The sequence below is a fragment of the Marmota marmota genome, unplaced genomic scaffold (genome assembly GCF_001458135.2).
Source record: "Marmota marmota marmota unplaced genomic scaffold, marMar, whole genome shotgun sequence".
NCBI classification, from domain to species: Eukaryota; Metazoa; Chordata; class Mammalia; order Rodentia; family Sciuridae; genus Marmota; species Marmota marmota.
In genome coordinates this window covers 9,845,314-9,865,913 of record NW_026000283.1, presented here as the reverse complement: position 1 = coordinate 9,865,913, position 20,600 = coordinate 9,845,314, and the positions used below count along the sequence as shown (strand labels likewise).

Sequence of the window (20,600 nt, the reverse complement as noted above, 5' to 3'; positions counted from 1 at the left end):
TCTGAAGCCTCTGGATCTACTTCTTTTCCAGTTCCCATCTGCCAGTTCTTCCTTTACTCCCTCCCCTCGCCCTCACCTCCCCTGCACTAAGTCTGAAAAAACATGTGTGCATGGGCAGGCATTGGCTGAAAACACCTTGCATGGAGGGGTGTCCGCTCATGTTCCATCACCTGCTCTGCCTTCCTGTCTATTACACCTTCTAGATTGCTCTTAAAACTACATCCTGCTTTCTATTATCCCCAAGCCAACTTAACCTGGGCTTCATTCTCTGTAGCCTGCATTATTACAATGGTCTCGTAGCTGCCTCCATTCCACCATTCAAGTGTATCTTCCATGCTGTACTCTTCAATAGCTCCCAGTTGCCCATATTGTCAAATCCAAAGTCATTCTTAAAGCCAATGAACTCTCTGCCATCTGACTTTTGGTGACAGCCCTGCCCTCACCTCCTATCAGGCCTTCTGTAACTTCCTCCACTCCTTGCCTCCTGAAGACTGCCAGAAATACCCTCTCCAATTCTACGGCCCTTTTGGTTTGTCTTCTAACTTTCTACTTACCCTTTAAGTCTCAGGTCCCACATTACCTCCTCTTTGATACTAACATCCCCCTGAAAACTCTGATTTTCATTCATTTAGGTCACCAGAGTCCCTATTATATCTATGGACCCCCACAGCACTTTTACTACATTGCAATCGATTATTCACATCTGTTTTCTCTACTAGTCTGTGGGTTCCCCAATGGCAATTTATAATCCTATCACCTATATATGTTTTAAAAGAAAGAATAAGTGATATTGTGGCAATTAGAAGGCAGAGAGCCAGAGCAGTTACAGCAGAACTAGCACCAACTCTGCTTCCACATCAGGGCCTTTGCACTTGCTGTTCCCTCTGAAATACTCTTTCTTCAGATGTCTGCTTCAAGTGCCTTCTCATTTCATTCAAGTCTCTGCACAAATGTCACTGTTATGGTTGGGATATGAGGTGTCCCCCAAAAGTTCCTGCTAATGCAGGAATATTCAGAGGTGAAATGATTGAATTGTGAGTGCTGTAACCTAACCAGTCCATTCTAGTTTGAATGGACTGACTTGGTAGTAACTGTACACAGGTGGGGTGTGGCTGGAGGAGGTGGGTCACTGGGCGGGGAGGTTGTGCCCTCGAAGGATGTGGCTCCTCCCTCCCTCCCTTTGACACTAACATCCCCCTGTATCTTCCATGCTGTACTCTTCAATAGCTCCCAGTTGCTCCCAGTTGGGGATCTGGTTCCAGATCCCCAAAGACCTGAACAGCTTTCCTCCACTGGGCCTTCTCCCATATGTGCTGCCTTACCTCAGATCCAGGGCCATGAAGTTGGCCATTTGTGGACTGGGACCCCTGAAACCATGAGCCCCAAATAAACTTTCCCTCCTGTAAATTGTTTTTGTCATGTATTTTGATCACAGTGACACAAAGGCTGACTAAAACACTCACTTTTTCAAAGAGGCCTTCTCTGGCTATTCTAACATAGCATGTGTGCATGCATGCACACACATGTGCACACACACATGCGTCATCAAGAGCTTTCTACCTCTCCTACTTTATTTTTCTTTGGAGCTGATCACCAAACTTGCATTATATTACATATTTGTATGATTATTGACTGTCTCCCCACCAGAATAGAAGCTCCATGGGGCAAGGACTTTTGCTTTGTTTGCTGCTGAATCTCCAGAACAAGTCCAGACACAGTGAAGGTGCTTAACTATTTGTTGAATGGTGTTGAACTTGGACACAGAGTTGGATTCAACTCCTACTTCTATAGTTTTCAACTTTGTTGTGAACTTGGGCTAGTTGTTGCTTTCCTCTAAGCTTTGCAGGGCATGTGCCTTCCCCAACTGCAAAATGGAGACAATTCTACATAACTCATGGGTAAGAATTAAATGAGGTCAAGTACATGAAAATACCTAACACAATGCTTGGCACAAAGAAGACCGTTAGCTGAAACCTTTTGACAGACCAATGTCTTCTACTTCTCTGATCCCTACCACACACCCATTGCCACCCTTGGCTTTTCTAGTGCCTATTTTGATCAAACTGTTATTCCTGTGCTGGAGGCTCAACACTTACTTGCCACAGTTGTAGAGGTCACAGCAGAAGCAGGTGTTACCCCGAATGCGAGGTGTGCAGAATCCACGGCTGAGGTGAGGGCAGTTCACCTGAGGGTACATAGCAATGAAAACATGAGCTAGCATTGCACAAGAAGAAGGACCCTCTGAGATTGGAAATGCAAGTTAGTGACTGATGGAGATGGTAAGGATGACTGTGAAATGAACACACCCACACATGAGAGGGATGGGGCTGGGTGGGGAGGTGGCTAGACTTGTGCATTAAGCAAGTCACTGTGTAGCTTGGGCTTGTGCTTAACCTCATCCATAGCCCTCAGTGCCCCATCCCTGAATGGTGAACATGGAGAGGAGAAAGGATGGATGGAAGGACAGACAGAGGAATGGACAGGAGGGAAGGGAAAATTAGGGTATTGGAGGAAAGAGGACCATGTGGGAAAGAAGACGGAGGGGCCATCACATGCACTCTGAAGTACAATAGTACCTCTCTAGCTGCCTGGGTAAGGTTCCTCATAACCCTCGCGGAAGGAGAATTTTTGGTTGAGGAACTTATGACCTTACATAGGAAAAATAGGATTAGGGGGACCAGGGTTACAAGTGAACCTATGAAAGTCATTATTAATATTTTTACAGTCACCAAAGTAACACAAGAAAGCCATTACAGTGAAATCAAGAAAATAGCAAAGACATTGTACACATTTTGAGTTTGCAATACATTTTTTTGAAACTGAAAAATGTATTTTCCTTTACCACCTCTTGTTTGCAAGAAAATTTCCAGATTCTCTCTTTTTATAGATGCAATGAAGTACCTGTAAATTTGTTTTTCTTTGTTATGGAAAATATTCACAGTAAATAGGCACTCTTTTCTATAGTGGGTCTCTCATCCAACATCTCACTGCCTTTCTGAGAAACTATTAGCACATACACATTTCTATTCCTCCCTTCCAATCCAAGAATAGTTAGAAAACAATGATAAATTTGTGGTTGGTAAAAGAAAAAGGAGGTAAGTGGATAGCAGAATCATAATAAAAGTATTTGCCATGATGTCTTGGGGACAGGTCTGTCACTCTGCCTAACTTCCAGGGCACCATTCACATTTTTTTTTTTATGTAAAATGGCTTTCCCTGAATTTGTGCAATACAGTAGCCATTTTGCCTTCACTTGCCTCCCTCTTCTCTTCCCAATCACTAATTTATCATTTTTATAAGTATTCTTTGAGGGACTGGCTTTCAAGTTGAGTATAATAGAGTACCAAACTGTCAACAGTCCTGAAAACATAAGTAGAATTTCATACAAAGCGATCCCTGAGTTGGAGAGGGATTATGGTGTACTGAAATGAAAGCTCTCCAAAAATGACCTGTGGCTACCGCCATTGCCTATAGTTCTGTGTGAGGCATCATGGAATACAAGGAGGGATTCATGATGCAGGAGAGATGCTCTCATGTGCCTACTCAAGTATTTTGAGAGTCTCTTGGGGGTGTTATGAGAGGGATCAGGCTAATAGTCTGGACCTCTCTAGAGATTCAAGATAAACCATGTTGCTCAATTGCTACTACTTGGCCTCCAGGCATTTTCTATGTGTAAGGCTCAGGCTCTGCCTGCTTAGTCCAGGCCTTGTGCTTTGGTGGGATTCCCACCTTTCTTCCAGCTGGGCACCAAGTCCAGGTAACTGAATCATCATTCACAGAGACCAGGGAGGAGCATGCTCTGTGGCCTCATCTGTCTCATGTGTACTCATCTGTCCCTCTTGGGATCAAAGCCACATACTGACAGGCTGATGGCTGGGGTCATAGGGGCAGCCTGTGGCCACAGAACAAAGTAAATCTGATTAGGCCTCATAAGGCTCCAACCTATGACCATGACCATGGCCTCATTAGCACTATGCTCTGACCAACTGATCGAATCAGCTAAAGCACCTAGCAGGACATCATAGGCCTGTGAAAATGAGTTAAAGAGAGGGGGTTTCAGGCAAAATAGAAGACTTTCCCAGGAGGTAAATACACACATCCTCATTCTGGCTCACCTCCTCAGCTTCCTTCTGGGATGTCTTGGGGACATAGTGGCACCGGTTAGCGTAGAGTGGTTTCAGATCCTGGAAAGGGAAACAGCAAACCAAAGGGGTTTTGGCTTTGGAAAATAAAAAATCAGGAGCTCTGCTTGGTAATAAAAGATTTACAAACACACACACAAAACACACACACACACACACACACACACACACACCATAGGAGGCAGTTGATTGTGTTAATTACTGAAATCTCCCATCTAGGGAACCTGAGAATGTAAGGGTCAGACAAAAATGTTCTAATAACTGCTTGCTATTGGGGTACTTGGTTAATAAGAAATTAGGAAATTGATTGAGAAATGAGTTTCTTGAAATTTCCTCTCTGGTTTTCTGTTATTAGTCTTTGTCTTCTTGAAGGCAGTCCCCAGGGAACAAGATTCAAAACTCCAGGTTACTGCGACATTACACTCCCATACTGAGAGAGCACAGCTCCAACAATGAGGTCTCATTATCACCTGCAGATGGGTCTAGGGTTGGCTGACTTGTACTACTTGCTGTCATTTCCACAGCTTTTTTCAGAAGGAAGAGCTTAGGAAAGCAAGCCCCTAAAGGATGGGCAGCTATTGAGACTGCTGTAGATTTTAACTGAACTCTGAACCATTTTTCACTCACCTACACAGATTAAATAAAGCCAGTTAACTTCAAAAATACTGCTAAAGCTCAGAAAACTAACAAGGGGCTCAAGGACAGTTGATTTAACTGCTGGCCTGGCCAGCTTCCTGGTGTGGGAGCTCTCAGGTGTTGGGGGTAGGGAAGAACACACACATCCAGGGCTGTCTGGAAACCTGCAGCCTTGGGATGCTGTTCACCAACATCCCTGAGCAGTAGAGGGCTTCTGCCAAAGGCAGGTTAGGACAGGATAATAGTTTATGCAAACTGACCCTAGAGGTTTTGTCCAAGTGCCCAGGCAGAGGGAATTTATCTTTTGTCATTCTCCCTTCTGCTCCCACTTCTCTTGCCATTTCCAATCTGGTGGCTGCTTTTTCCCACACACATGATTTAGAATCTCCTATTCGAGGTACCCAAGTGCCTCCTGCTTCCTAGCCAGCACCCTCATGAAAGAGCTAGGGCTTCTCCACCAGCTGATTCTAAATGAATATCCTGGCCATTCAATGCTCTGAAAGTACATTGCCCTAGCTCAGCCTGGAGTCAGGCTGGAAAGAAATAAGGGTTCTCATGTTCACAGCTGTCAGGGTTTATTTTCCATGTTTGGGTAATGGTAAAATCATTATGATTCTGCTGCAAAAGAGGCTTAATATACTGGTCATAACCTCCCTAACCTTTTGGTTTTGTGCATTCAGCCACCAAGGGCCTTAAATGAAAACAGGTATGCATGGCGACTACCCATTTGCTGACTCTGGCTGCTATTCTTTGAATCGAGGCCTCAGGAGAAAAGCAAGAACAGGCAATTAGGAGGTGAGAAAAGGTCACTCAGCCAGGGCTTGCAAACTCTGTAACCTGCAGGTCTACCAACTTATGCAGGAAAGCATGGAAAGGGAAATTGCTTTATGTTGAATGTCTACTCTATGCCAGAATCTTTTAGGGAATGTTCACACTCATTGCTTACTTTCATCCTTGTGCTCACCCTGAAAGGAAGGTTACCATTATATAAATTTGGAAGAGAAAGAAACTGTGATACAGGAAAGTAAAGCAACTTTCCCAGCGAGTTAATGGCCATAGCAGGGAGATGGAAAAGGAAGGAAATATGAGACCAGAGAGAGAAGTCACAGGGGGATTGTGAGAAGGTATGCCTTGAGAGGATGTTCAGATTCACCCAAGCCAAAGGAATAGGGCAAGATGAGGCTAAACGGCTTCAATAACAGGACACACTGACTCTAACCCACCTAAGCTGTGCTAGGGTCCAATGCCTTTCATTTAAGTTGGCTGAAATATTACCATAGATTAATAAAGACTCCTACCTCAAAACTCTTGGATGTCAATAAGGACTCCCAGATGTCTTAGGGCAGGTGCAGTGTAAATAGAAACATTTTCTTATCTAGCCTTATCCAAAATCTCTGAATCAAATGCAACAGTACAATTTACTAACTGCAGGATGTACGGAGGGACTAGACTGAGAGGCAAGTAGTTGATCATTACAGGAAACTTCCAATAGATAGAATTTGGATTTTTACCTATTGCCTTTCACTGAAGTCAACAGTCAAAAGCATTTAGGAGTATCAGGGAAATACAAATCAAAATGATAATGAGATACTGTTTCATACTCACTAGGACAGTTAGAATCCAAAAGTCAGATAATAATGAGAGTAGGCGAGGATTTAGAGAATTTAAGAATCCTCATAGACTGCTGGTGAGAATGTCAAATATTGCAGCCACTTTGGAAATCAATCTGGCATTTCCTCGAACTACTAAACATAGTTATCATATTACCTAACAATTCCACTCCTAGATGGAAAGGAAATCAAAACAAAATATATGCCAATGCAGAAACTTGTACATAAATGTTTATATTAGCATTAACACAAATGTTTATAGCAGCATCATCCACAATAGCAAAAAAGATGGAAACAACCCAAATATCCATCAGTTGGTGACTGAACAGATAAAATGTAGTACATCCATACAATGGAAGTTATTAGGTCTTAAAAAGACATGAAGCACTGATACTTGCTATAAGTTGGATGGACCCTGAAAACTACTAAGTGAAAGAAGTTAATCACGAAAGGCCACATATTATAGGATTCCATTAATATGAAAGGTGTAGAATACGGATGTATATATAGAAAAAGAAAGTGGATTGTTGGTTACTTAGGGACAGGGAGGAATGGGGGGATAAGGAGGAGACAGATAAAAGGCATGTGGTTTCTTTTTTAGATAATAAAAATCCTTTTAAATTGACTGTAGTGATGATTACACATAACCATGGATATACTAAAAACCATTGAATTATACTCTTTAAATGGGTAAGCTACACAGAATATAAACTATCTCTCAATAGAGTTGTTTAAAAAAATTAAGAATGAAAGAAGGTGGGAAAAGAAGGAAGCCATTTTAACTCATGATGCCATCAAAATCTACTGCAGGCTTCCTAGCTTCTAGGCCTGTGTTGCCATGGAGACTGCCTCAGAGTGAATACTGCTTGTCAAATGGGGATAATAATGCCTGCCCTACATATCTCACAGGATTGCTGTGGGTCTCAAATGAGATAATAGATGTGAAGGCACATTGAAAAGCTAAATGCACTACACAAAAACAAGGAATTAGTGTTATTAAGATGGCTTCTGTTGAATACAAAATAGCATGCATGCTATGATTGACTGAAACCATGCTACAAAAATAGGTATATATATTCAGATGGTAAAATGCAAAAACAATAAGAATTACTACACTGTGGTGGTAGAATTATGGATGTTAAGAGTTACTGATGTGTCATTTGTCTTTTTAAGAGGAAAAATGAAGAAAAAGATGACTGTTCCTAGCTAAAATCTGAAGGGATGGGTCTGATAGAGGTGCTTGTATTATATCCCTGGCCTTGAAAGAAAATCAGGCTGAGGTTGTTCTCTCTCATCCCATATTTCCCTCCTTCTCAGAAATTATGTCCTGAGATGCCATTTCAGAGACTGCTTGGGCAACAGAATTGACCATATAAATTTCTTTAATCTTGACAAATGAGGGGCTGACTCTTCTGTCTGAGAGAAGGGTCCAAGAAGAAGTTGGAGTTGAAATAGTGATGTCTCAAATTGTCTTAACCCAGACCTAAACATACACATGACACTCCCTCAGATGACCTGAACAATTATCCAGTCGCTAAAAATGGAATTTTAAAAATTCTGATAGTATAATTTTGCTCTGATTCAATTGTTTTAGAAAACATAATTTCCAATAGTTCATGTGATATTTTCATTTTCAATGTTGATTTAGTTGGGAAAAAAAGGACTCTGAGTTTGTTGTGAGGGCTCAGTAAGTTGCTGTGGCTCATGCTTGGTTTTGGTCTGTGACATACTTTATGATTTCCTAAGGCTTAGGTCCTTTTGCCTTTTTGAGCTCCTTTCTCCATTAAAATATTTAAAAATCATATTTCCCTTGTTATAAATGTGCTACATTTTATGACTGCATTGGTACAAAAACAAATATATGTAAAAATATATATATGAAAAATATATATAATATATATATAAATAAAGGTTCATCATTTTTCTTTTTATTTGAAATGAAATAATAATATTTTTGTGGGACTCTTAAAGTACTATGGGTCCTAAGCCCTGTGCTTACTCTGCTTAATGGAGAAACTTTCCTTGTGCCAGAAATCTGCTATACTGTGAAGCAGAAAGTACTGAAAGAGGGGCAAGGACTCTGATAGAAAGCTAAATGGGAATATCCTTAGAGCCAGACCTCTCCAGAGAAGAAGCACAGGTTTGGGACTCAGGAGTAAAATGGTTCTTACTCAAGGCAAAGCTTCTCCAGAGCAGGAAGCGTTTGGCACCTGAACTGTGGTACTGGGCTCTGATTGGAGGCTTTTGGCTCTGGGCTTTCTCCAAATCCCCAATTACATCACCAATCTCTGACCACTGTTGTAGGAACATTAGAGTTCAAGTGCCTGAGAAAAGATGACTGTGTCCTCATCATCTGCTCTTGCTATTGCAAGGGAGGCCATCCATGAAAACTTTCAATGCTTTCAGGAAGTTTTGTGGTTTCCCGCTTTCTCTCCCTATCCGCAATACTAGTTTCCAAGCCATTCCTCCAACCCCAAGCCCCATGTGTCTTCCTTTCCAAATCATACAGTCAAAGGTCTAGATCTAGCCCTACTACTACTGGGCAGCCTTCCCTAAGAGAGTCCAAGATAAGCCACTGTGGCTTTCGGAGTTTATACCCCTGGCTAAGACCTGATTCTCTAGAAGCTTATGTGTCCTTTGGTGTTCTCATCCTAATTGTCAGCTCTTGAGGAAAGAGACCCTGCCTTCTACGTCATGTGTACTCTTCAAAGCACTTAGCGCAGCACTCAATGTCCAGCATACATTCAACGGAAACTTGCTGTACTACACATTCACTTCAACACAGGGCTAATTAATAATACTCACAATGTGTCTGGCAGCAAAGACCCCGTCAACTATGGCACAACAAAAAGCTGCAATCACACCAAAGCTGATAAACACGATAGAAGCCACCAGCTGCAAGGGGGGAACAAAACAAAAAGTATCTGTTAGCCTTCTACAGTTGCTGTTTCTGGAGACGGGGTGATCCCCAAGAGATTGCCAGCCAAAGCACAACTCTAGCCTGCCACCCCATGGAGATGCTCTTTTTTTTTTTTTGTCATGCAGGGTGAATGGGAGTGGGGCTAAGTGGGGAGAGAGAGAAGAGGCAACTGAAGCACTTTTTTTTTTTACATTTTCAGAGAAAGGTAAGAAATTCACTCTCTGAGCACCAAATGGAGAGGAGGTTTGCTGGTATCAAGTATGCTGTCCTTGGAGGAATTTGACTTGTGAAGCCCTTCCATCCTCAGACTCAGAAAAATGTTGGACCACTGACATCATGTCTTCTAACCCTCTATTTTATTTATGTGGAAATGAAGGCACAGTGAGGCAAGTGGTGTGCCCATGGTCTCCACGTAGTCTATAGATAAACCTGGTGTCTACCAATTCCTACTGCATTGCTATCTGTACCCCCTCACACTGCTGCTGGACAGCATAGTGAATCCTGATGAACACAAAGGTGATTCTGAGGTCCTACGTGCCCTTCTCCTTCACTGAAGAAAAACAACATTCAACTTACTAAAAATTAAATGTCAGGGACATTTTACAAAGGCTGAAGTCTCTGAAACTGAACAATTCTGTGTGTTATATATGGAAACGTTCAAATAAGAAAAAATGTTTGCTCAAACCAGACTGCCCTATTCTCTAATGATGTTAGGTTTTCCTAACATCTGTGTTTTCCTAATAACTGTGTTCTATTATAAAGGTAATACTACAACCCAATATGTCAGTACAGAGGTATTTAAAGGTGTTTCCAGGGGCAGGTCTTTCCTACATGCTACCTAGGTCTACCATCTGCCTTTGTTGACTCTCAGAACTAGATAAAATCCTCATTTTTTCTTTCTTGAGGTTTGAGAGGGGAAAGATAAGGAAACAGCATGGCATCAAGCTACTCTCCAAGGAGAAGGAAAAAAATCAAAGTCAAGGCCACCTTAGGGTTCTCCCTACTTCAACAGGCTAGAAGGAAATACTTATCTCCTTTGGGAGTTGTTCAGAAACCTCTCTCCATAAATCTCAATTCACAGCACTACAGAGAATTGGTAAATAATGGATGAACAATGTCATGAAATTGGCATTATTAGCTATTCTATAATCAGCTATACAATTAAAACTTGCCCATTATTTTGAATAATTTAAAACCAAAGTGCAAACACAACTGGATGGGGGAGAGTCCAGGTAAAATGGAAAAAAGAAAACTATTAGAACTCCCCCGAGGGTGATTCTCCATATTGCTAGGGGAAAACATATGGTTAGAGTTCTGTGTCCCTGGAGCCATTACATTATCTGATTAAACTTGCTGTTAAATAGACCCCATTATCAAAATTTCAATGCCACAGAGACTTGTGCAGGGGGAGTCTCATCAGTCCAACCTCTGACCACTCACCAAGTTCTTTGATTTACAAGTCTATAAAACAGCAATATACTTTCAATTCACTCTGTACCTTCTTTTCTTGTCCTGGAGAAAGCTTTCTTACACTGAACCAGGGAAATACAACAGCTTGCACTTAGGGGTTAGTATTAGGGTATTAGGACATTAAACTTTCCAAGCTTCACCTTCTGTTATATACTCATCCTTCCTTTCCACCTTATGACATACTTTGGACTATGGGTAATGGAGATGTTTGGGCTGGCTTCACAATTTTAGTTTGTCTTTTTTGTGCACCAAGTACATTGGTTTTCTTAATCAGAGTAATCTCCTAAAAGTCAGGAACCCTCTGTAAAAACTTTCCCAAAAGATTATGTGTCAGAAAGGAAGATGTGAGGGTCACTAATAATTCAGGACTGCAATGGCAGAAATCACAAAAGCAAAGGTATTTCAGGCAAGGATGACAGCCTGACTTGACAGGCTGGAGCACTCCTTTGAGAGTGAGGAGGAAAGCAAAGGACAGGATCCAGAATATTCTGTCCCCATGGCTTAAGGAGACTACTAGCCAGGCCACTGAGGAAGCATTAGGCAAAATGAGAACAAGTCCCATACCACAGGCTCACTGTAAAACAAATTCTCTAGAGGCTTAGGAAAAAAGACAAAGTAGTAATTTCTTTTGTGGCCAAATCTGTGCCAACTTAAGAGATATGTTACTTATCCACATAAATGTTGAACCTTTTCAGAAGAATTCTATAGGGATGAAAACTTACCATCTGCCGCTTGTTCTCAACAAGGTTTGATCCGATGATTCCGAGGAATGATCCAAAGCCGAGCTGAAAAGCAACATGGTATACATAGTCTGTGGGAAGACAGCTTCACCACACAGTCATCCTGGCTCCTGGATATGATTCAGGATGATGGAAAAAAAACTGGAGTGTAACTGCTAAAGCCACATGCAGTTACTTACACAAATAAAGCATGTGCAATAAAAGTATTTTCTCTCCTACCATTTGTCAATTTTCCCTTGTCACAATGAATCACACCTAAAAAGAACTTATGTGCCCCCAACTAAAAGTAAAGGTCAACTATAGCTTTTCAGAGCCTGCCTATTTTAATTTCAATATCCATTACCTAGCATGTGACTGGTGAGTCAGTACAAGACATATAATGATGAAAAGCACACATTACATTCTGATCTTTATCTGTTTTTGAAAAGGACCTTCCACTTTGATGCACGGGTTATAGTATAAAGGTTTGCAATAGCAATTTTTGATGCATCTGGCATACTAATCAAACTCAGGAAGTACTTTAAAAATCAGCAAGCACCTTAACCCACACTAAAAAAATAAAAATAAAAAAGAATTTTTTTTGAAAGCCTATATTTGTGGTTGACCCACTGCAATTTATGTTAGCACTTATTCACCTCTTCTTCCATCTCTGCTTCATTTATGGATAGAAAGCATTCATTAAAGGGTGAATAGAAATGGCAGTGTAAAACCCTGAAAAACAATTTCCCTGTCTAAGTGGCTTGGATTATGGCTCAGTGTAGCAGATCCCACTGCCCTCTCAGCTTTGCCATTAGTGGACTGAGTCTGCCAGTCTCAGCCGAAAATGATCACTAACCGATAGCTATTGATGAAGATGAAAATGGAAGAAGTAAAAAGTGGTGAGAATGGACCAATAAATCTTAACACAAGTTCAGCAATGTAGTTACATTTCTCTTTAGCCTCACTAATGGTCTGGGTTTCCATCTGCAGCTTTACCTTGGCTCACAGGAGCATCTATTTCAGTCTGAGGCCCTGAAGCCTTACACTGATGCCTGGAAACTTAATGAACCCAAGGGCTGGGCTTGGTGGGGTGCTGCAGGGGAACTAAGTGGTTGTCTCAGGACCCTGAGAACAAAAGAAAATGAAAGGCAAGAATGGATGCAAATTTCCAAGGACTCCTGTTGAGTCACTCAGTGAGCAATCATTTTTTTTTTTCTTTTTGGTACTGCAGGATTGAATCCAGGAATACTCAACCAGTGAGCCACACACCCCAGGCCCTTTTTATTTTATTTTTTTATTATTTTTTATTTTGAGATAGGGCCTTGCTAAGTTGCTGAGGCTGGCATCCAACTTGTGATCCTCCAGCCTCAGCATCCTAAGCAAGCAATCACTCTTAGAAAACAGAAGCTGAAGGGTATAAAGGCATTTTCCATGCCACCCAAGACTCTACTGAGAAGATTCTCATTCAGTACTTAATCTATGCCTCTCTCCCACCTAGTCTTGTTTCAAATACAATTAAAATGTGTTGCCATAAAGCATACTGATTAAAACCTGGATATGACATTAGCCTGGCTTGCCACCCGAGCTCTTCTACTTAGACCCATGCAACCACTAGCAAACTGATTAACCTCTCTAAACCTGTTTCCTTATCTGTAAAATAGGAACCATAATAAGTGGCTACCTCATAGGGACTGTGTGAGGATTAACCAAAATGACACATTCAAAGAACTTTGCATAGTGCCTGGCACCACAGTAAATACCAAGTAAATATTATTTTGATCTAGAGGTTATTATTACTATTTTTAAAGTCCTTTAACTTTTGAGCCACTCTAACCTGATATGAGCTGGAAAATCCTATCATTATTTGCTTTATTTAATGATAAGAGACTTTCCCTGTTCTATCTTATCTTCCCCTCCAATATGTTCCACAGCTTTTATTTTTTTAGAAGAAATTCCATGGATAGTCTGTGCTTGTGGCACTCTGGATCACTTGTGGAGATGGAAAGAAATTTGGATGCAGCTTCTTACAGGAAAAATAAGTCCTTTTCCCAAACAGTTCATCAGCTTCTACAGATATTCATAAAATGTCTCCTGAACCTCAAAAACAATCTTTTGCCTAAGAGAGGAAGCAAATAAACTGATTATTCCTGAAACTCAAATAACTCTCCAATGGCAGTGGCCAGAAGAAGTGGGCCCAGTCCTTGAGGAACCGACTAGAAAGAAAAGACACTCCAGAACTGGAAATCCTCAGCCAGCCAGTCATTTCATCTAGTTCCCCCACCTCCTTTATATTCCATTCTATTCCACTCCAAACCATTCAGTTTTCTAACATTTACTGAGTACCTCTGTATCAAATGTGTAAGAAGGCATGGTCCCTGTCTTTTAAGAGGGCACAGTCTTGTAAGGAACAGACAAACAATGGGTTAAGGACCACAGGGGAGGTAAAAAGAAAGTGCTATAGGAACAGAGAAGAATTCTGTATTTTATCCCTGGCTCGGCTATTTGTAAACTGCGTGACCTTGTGCCAGTCCCTTAACTACCCTGTGCTTTGGTTTCCTCATCTATAAAATGGGAATCATAATAGTATCTACCACACAGGGATTAACTAAGATAACATATGTAACATACTTGCATAAGTTAGGCTACTAAATAAATGGTAGCTCTAAGATTTCACAGAGAAGGAGACATTTTATATGGGTTCAAAGTATAGACACAGTTCAGTAGGCAGAATTAATAACCTACTGAGTCATGTCTGGAAGAATTCACTTACCTGGAATGATAGGTTGAGGAAATCATCAATGTCACTAAAAAGACCTTACATTTAAAGCATTTTAAGTTAAAAAAGGACTTACCCTCTATTTTGGTCACAGGAATGCTATGGAGTTTGGCAGAGCTGGTATCATTCCCATTTGACAGATGAGAAAATGGAGGACTAGAGAACAGTGAGAACTTGCCTACTGTTAGAGCAAGTTAACATCAGGCCTAGGATTAGTCATCTGGTCCCTGACTAATATCCAATGTTCTTTTTGCCACATCTTGCTGGATTTGTGACCAGTGTTACTAGAATAGTGACCTCCAAGTAACAAGGGACTCTTTGTTGCCCCCTAGGGAAGAAGTTCTCTGAAAAGAAGGAGTGAGAAGTCTTATTTGAGGAAAAGTTGGAGAGCTGAAAATAAAGAACTGAGCAAGCATAGTTGTGCACACCTGTAACCCTAGCTACTCATAAGGCTGAGGCAGGAGGATTGCAAGTCTGAGGCTACTACCTTCAGCAACTTAGTGAGATGAGACCCTGTCTCAAAATATTTTTTAATAAGGACTCGGGATGTAGCTCAGTGGTAAAGTACTTGCCTAGCATTTACAAGCCCCGTGTTCCATCCCCAGTGCTGGAAAGAAGAAGGAAAAGGAGAAGATGAAGGGGAAGAAGAAGAACAACAACAACAAAACTGAATCAACAGAGTTTCCTGAAAATGGGCAGCTACTTCTAATAAAGTGCTTGCTCTCTTCAGACCTCAGAAAGGTAAGCTGTGTGGTCCCCCATCAAGAGCTTCATGGAATCATGTAATGTTCAGACCTTTGGACCTCCATCTTGATTCCCCACTACCTGAACAAATAATTAGTTTGCTTTGTTTTTGGCTGCCTTCCATATTTGGAAGAAAAAAAGATAAATCATTAGAAATCAAAGTCAGATTCAAGGGCTCTGTTTGGACTGCACCTCCTCACCTATGCCTATTCCCATCCACTGCTCCAGACACAGAGGGTTGAGGCTCAGAAGGATTAGTCATTTGGTAAATATTATTGGAAATCTACTCTGTAGCAAGCACTGTGTTTGATCTGTGATTTCGAAGTTAGGAGTTGGGAAGGGGTACAATACTCAGACCAATGAAATTCAGGCTTAAGGAGCTCAAACTATAGTTAGGTAAACCAGTGCACAATCCCTTTCTGTAATCTTGAAATCCACAAAGCTCTTAAAACAAAAAGAGTTCTCTGGTAACTAACTTGATAGCAAAGTCTGACCTTGAGCTAATATGAGATTATTTTATAATCTTTATCCCACTAAATGTAAAAATTCATACGTTGTTATAGAAATGTGAAGACATTTGATTATGGTACTTGATACTTCTCAAAGCCTTGCTGGAGTGCTAGGTAATATATGGCACTTGCACTGTATAATTTTTCTAAAATAAAAAATAGTCTAAATTTGGAATCACACCTGGCTGAAGTGTTCAGATAAGAAATAATGGACTCATATAAATAAACCTAATAAAATATAGCCCAACAGATGCCACAGAGCAACATATGAGTATTTTCCAGGAATCACAAGTAGGAGGAATCCATAGTAGAGAGTTTAAAGATGGTAGATACCACTGTGGACTCCAGTAACTGAGAAATGTTCCCGCTATGTCTGTAAGTTGGGATGGGACAGAACATTTAGATAGATAACAGAGAGGACATTTGGGGAAAATGTGAGCAACTGCACCAAGGCAGAAAGATCCAAATCTTGTTCATAGGACTATGACAATCTTGGCAAAAGAGAAGTAATGGGAGACAGTCAATGAATTGTGCCATTATAAAACTCTTATCCAGAAAAATCAGGATTTAAGTCTCATTTTAAAATATACTTCAAATTAGGGATTTATATTTTAGAATAAACTTAGATTTTAGAAACATTTTCAATAAGAGATGGAAAAAGTTTCTGCCTAATTCACACTAAACCACAAAAACTAATATCCAGAGCTTCTTATATTTCCTCAGTATTCAAGTTAATTTTAAAAATTGGTATTGTCAAAAGAATCTTCACAAGTGAAGCTGAAGTCACATTGGCCTACAAGTTTTAGACTACTGGCTGTTTTGAATGATTCCTGTTGTCCCTGTCTCCTAATACTTCACTGTAACTCTGATGTGATTGTCAATCAACTGACCCCCACCTTCCAGGAAATGGAGCAGAAACACCTGTTTTTTTTTCCTGAAAGAAAACAGGAAAGTAGGGACCTAATAGTACAACAACTGGAGAGAAGTTACCGAAATGAAAGCCTTTCCCTACTGCTCAGTGGGCCCACTCCTTCTTGTGGGTTGCTTGGGAAACATATTTAGAAGCTTCATTCTCTTGGATCTGAGGTAAAAGGATTAGAGGGAAGGAAAGACCTCTCTCACCTGCCGTTTTCTGCTAGAACCCAATCAAGGGTCTTCAATTTTTAGGCCTTCAAAGTAGAAAGCTCACCAGAACTCTTTTGGAATGAAATATGTCTTCAAAACATTCAAAAACAGTGAAAGCCTTAGTTAGCCACTTTATGTTTGCCAATTTTAAAACCTTACTGTTCATCCTGTAAGGTTATGTCTTTAAAAATGTGTTTATGTGTCTTAGAACAATGATACTACTTTCCAGCTTTGGTAGAGAAGCTAACACACTGTTATAATGTACCTCACCATACAGTGGCATCTGGTTGGCAAAATGAAAATGCCCCTGAATAGTCTGACATGACTTGACAATTATGTAAATTGAATTATATTTTAAATGCCAGAGATATCAATATTTAAATGAACTGTATGCTGTATGGTAAGTTTCTTTTAATCTAATAATTTTCCCTAATTTGTCTGTTTTGAAATTTTAAATTCTCATATATTGTTAACACATTTAACCAGACTCCAAAATAGCCTGGTTCAGAGTTACCTGACATTTTCAAAAAATTCTATACAATGGTAATTTATATTAAAAGTAACCAATTTGACAGTGCAGAATCTTAAAATGTCATATTATACTTCTGGTTTTCTTGCTAAGCACATTTTATTAAGTTTTATTTCTCCATGTGGTCGCTGGTCCACCAAAATTATACTCCCCTGGGGTGCTCATTAAAATGTAGATTTAACATGCATTACTTTTTCAATCAAAGGTTAGCTTATGAAAAGCTCCTGAAATCCACGTTTGTAGGCCCCACCCAGAATCAGAATCTCTTGTGGGAGGGAGGAAAGATCTATATTTTTCGCAGTTTCACCAGTTTCTTGGGTGGGGAAAACCACTGGTCTAGGGTTTACATAGTAACTCCCTAATAACCAAAATATTCAATTAGTGAAAGCTCCTCATTCCCAGACGAATCTGGATTCTCAGGTGTTTACTATTTTAGAGGTAGGAGTCCTGATTTGTATTTGTTATAACATGATCTGACTTATAAACTCAAATGGATTTTTTGATTTTTCAAGCTGTTATCTTCTCCCCTTCATGTTAATTTTCTGTAATTAAAACCCATTTTAAAGGAACAATCTACAGGAAGTATGAGAGCAAAATTTTAAAGGTTAAACCGTGGGGACACACTGTCCAGTAGGATGGTTCTTGTATTAACACTTCCATGTTAACTTTTAGTGAAACCCACACCTACACAGACACTCGCCCCCACTGCTTCAACTTGCAATGCTAGCTGAACATCAGGTACTTGAATAACAACAATCACGTTCCCTCCTTCCTTTATTAATATATTCCAACCTAGCCACCCACAGTCAGATATTCTACAGGGAAGGTTTATAGCCACTGTTCATGAATAGTAGTTTGTACTCTTGGGAAAATACCTTCCCCTCACCCACCGTGACTGTGAATCTTGGCTTGAGCATTTGCTCATCAGTCAGAAATATTTTACTAATGCAGCTACCTGAAACACACAAAGTCACACAGACCCTATAAATTGCTTTTCCAAGCCACCAAAATGCTCTCTTACCCCCTCCTTTCCTCCCCTTCACTTTGCTTGTGTTTAAAAATAAAACCCAATTCTGCTGACGACTGCTTTTCTTGCTTCACCACAGGAAGTAGACTGGGTGAGTTCTCACATCATGTGTTTTTCAGAGGGTACAGAACACCAACCGGTGTCTGTTAGACACCTGCCCTCTGCTGGGGCTGGGGGTAGCCCTGCCTGACCAAAAGCTTCAAAGGAACTTCCCCTGGCAGCCTTTAGCTGGAGGGAGATGCAGCTCACATCAGGCCCCACATCAGGCCCCAGCCTCACAAGGACTATTGAGGAGGCTAACTGTGGAATGGAATCGGTGACCTAGGCAACAGGCTCCAGGCTTGGTCAGTCATAGCACTGGCTTGTCAAAGGCATCATCTTTAATCCGTTCTCCACCCTTTGCTTCTCTCTCCACAGGGGTGAAGTGGGATGCAAAGAGATACGTGTGTGTGCCCACACGTGTGCATGAGGACAACTAACAACAACAACAAAATATATCTGACCTCTTTGTCTTCCTAAAATAAAAATAAACTGTCCTAAACTTCTTTCTTGTTCTCTAGCAGTTACAATCAGGGAGCTATTTGATATTTAAAATATGATCCAACCTCCAGAGTTAGGTTTTTGGGTTCAACAGCAGTGTCCACAGAGCTGAATGAAGATTTTTTGTTTTTATATTTGAGACAGGGTCTTCCTACATTGCTCAGGCTGGCAAATGAAAATTTTTAAGTGCAATGAATTTGACTTTCTTCAAAGTGGATTGGATGTCCTTTGAAGGTGGGTAAAACAATCCACTGGAATATGGAAAGTAACCATTAGAACTCCTGTTTCCTATTTATTATTTGTCTAAAATAAGAAGAAAGAAATTAAGTATTACTAATAGTCAATAAATGGACTGTCACTGGCACCGTCCATAAGTGTGAATGTCAGATGATCAGGTGAGCCATCCTTCTCGAAGAGGGCAAGTTCCAAGCAGCAAAAGGTTGATGGTGGGGTGATTTATGTATCCCAGATTGTATTATCTAGTTTTAGTTAAAGTAGTTCCAACAAGATGGACAAGAAATTTGGAAAGACTGTTGAGAAATCACAAATTGAAGATGATCCTAATAATATAAGTACAAATGAGCAACAAGAAAATGGCAGAGTTGATACTTCTAACTCCTAGGGAGAGTTCTTTGTCAGCCACATTGTGAGGTCAATAAAAATCAGTGACCTAATAAGATTAGGGTTAATCATACCTGATAAGAAGTCAGTCAAAAACATCTACAATTATCTAGCAGGGTTATTTGAAATAAGGATTTATAGCCACTATCTTTACTGACAAACTTCACACTAAGCACATATTTATCCTGTGACATTTTAGTTAATGTTTATAAGAAGATATTAAAAATCATTTATTTCATTTTAATCTAATTTTTGAATTTCCATGTTTGTATAACTTTAATGAACATGTACATACCTTATAAGTGAATAAACACACATACAACTCCTGCATCTTTTTCCTGATGGGAGTTCAGGGTCATTTTGAAGAATAGTGCTGTTGGTCATAGTGTGTCAAGTTGCCAAGGTCTTCAGATTTCAGGTAAGGTCAGATGACCTCTAATATATATAGGAAAGCAGATGTCCAGAGAAAGGATCTTAGCTAAAGGTTAACACTGCTAATTAGGAACATTTCCTAAACTAGAAAACAGAGGTCTTAAAAAGTAAGGTGATCTGCTCAGGATCACACTCATAGTTAGGGATGGCACTGGGATTCTTCCGAGTTTTAGTCTACAGTTTTTAACAGGGTTAGAGTTGCCTCTCTGTATACAGAAGGATATAAAGAGAAAATCTGAACAAACACTAGAAACTCAAACAGAATTGAAAACCATCAAAGTAGAGTAGGAATCTCTGTAGCCAGCAAGCTATGGAGACCTACCTATGTTTTCTATACTTACAATGACTCCTGGGTAATAACCTCCAACGGTCACATTCTGGGTCCTGGTGGTTGCAGCAAGGCCCACCGTGAGAATTAACACGGACACTATAAGCAAAGTCACGGTGACATAGATGGAGTTTCGTTTCCTCCGATTGAAGGCTCCTGAAAACATACAGAGAAACTGAAATTGCTCATTTCAGCCAGGAAAAGGAGTGACTTAAAGAAAAAATTTACTAGTTTTTTTCCTACTCCTACTGGTAACTGGGGTTATCTCTGGGGAGTGGGATTATGGGGAACAGATGGAGCTTTCGTTTTTGTGGTCATTGGGTGCCACTTTATAATAAAAAAATACATTTCCAGTTTGAAAATAAACAACAGAAGAAAATTCACCAGTTACATAAAAACAAAACAAATTTTGTACTTTTGGCATTCTATAAAAGATGTGTCATACCCACTTAGCAGAGTGTTTTTTTAGGCC

At 40.3% G+C, this 20,600-nt stretch overlaps 1 protein-coding gene across 2 annotated transcripts in view; it reads right to left on the bottom strand.

The window, feature by feature from the left end:
• The window catches only part of Tmem255a (transmembrane protein 255A), a 53,505-nt gene extending 33,210 nt beyond the window's left edge, over positions 1-20,295 (bottom strand). Inside the window, exons 1-6 of one of the 2 annotated variants that reach the window (XM_015498545.2) lie at positions 20,142-20,295; positions 11,501-11,563; positions 9,194-9,283; positions 4,116-4,184; positions 2,577-2,648; positions 2,097-2,185 (exon numbers count right to left, since the gene is read on the bottom strand). In XM_015498545.2, the coding sequence (XP_015354031.2) occupies positions 2,097-2,185; positions 2,577-2,648; positions 4,116-4,184; positions 9,194-9,283; positions 11,501-11,563; positions 20,142-20,294 (536 nt within the window). In that variant the 5' untranslated portion in view covers position 20,295. The remainder of the gene's footprint in view (positions 1-2,096; positions 2,186-2,576; positions 2,649-4,115; positions 4,185-9,193; positions 9,284-11,500; positions 11,564-20,141) is intronic. The other variant, XM_048797145.1, reaches the window with a different exon arrangement.
• Positions 20,296-20,600: the final 305 nt, after the last annotated feature.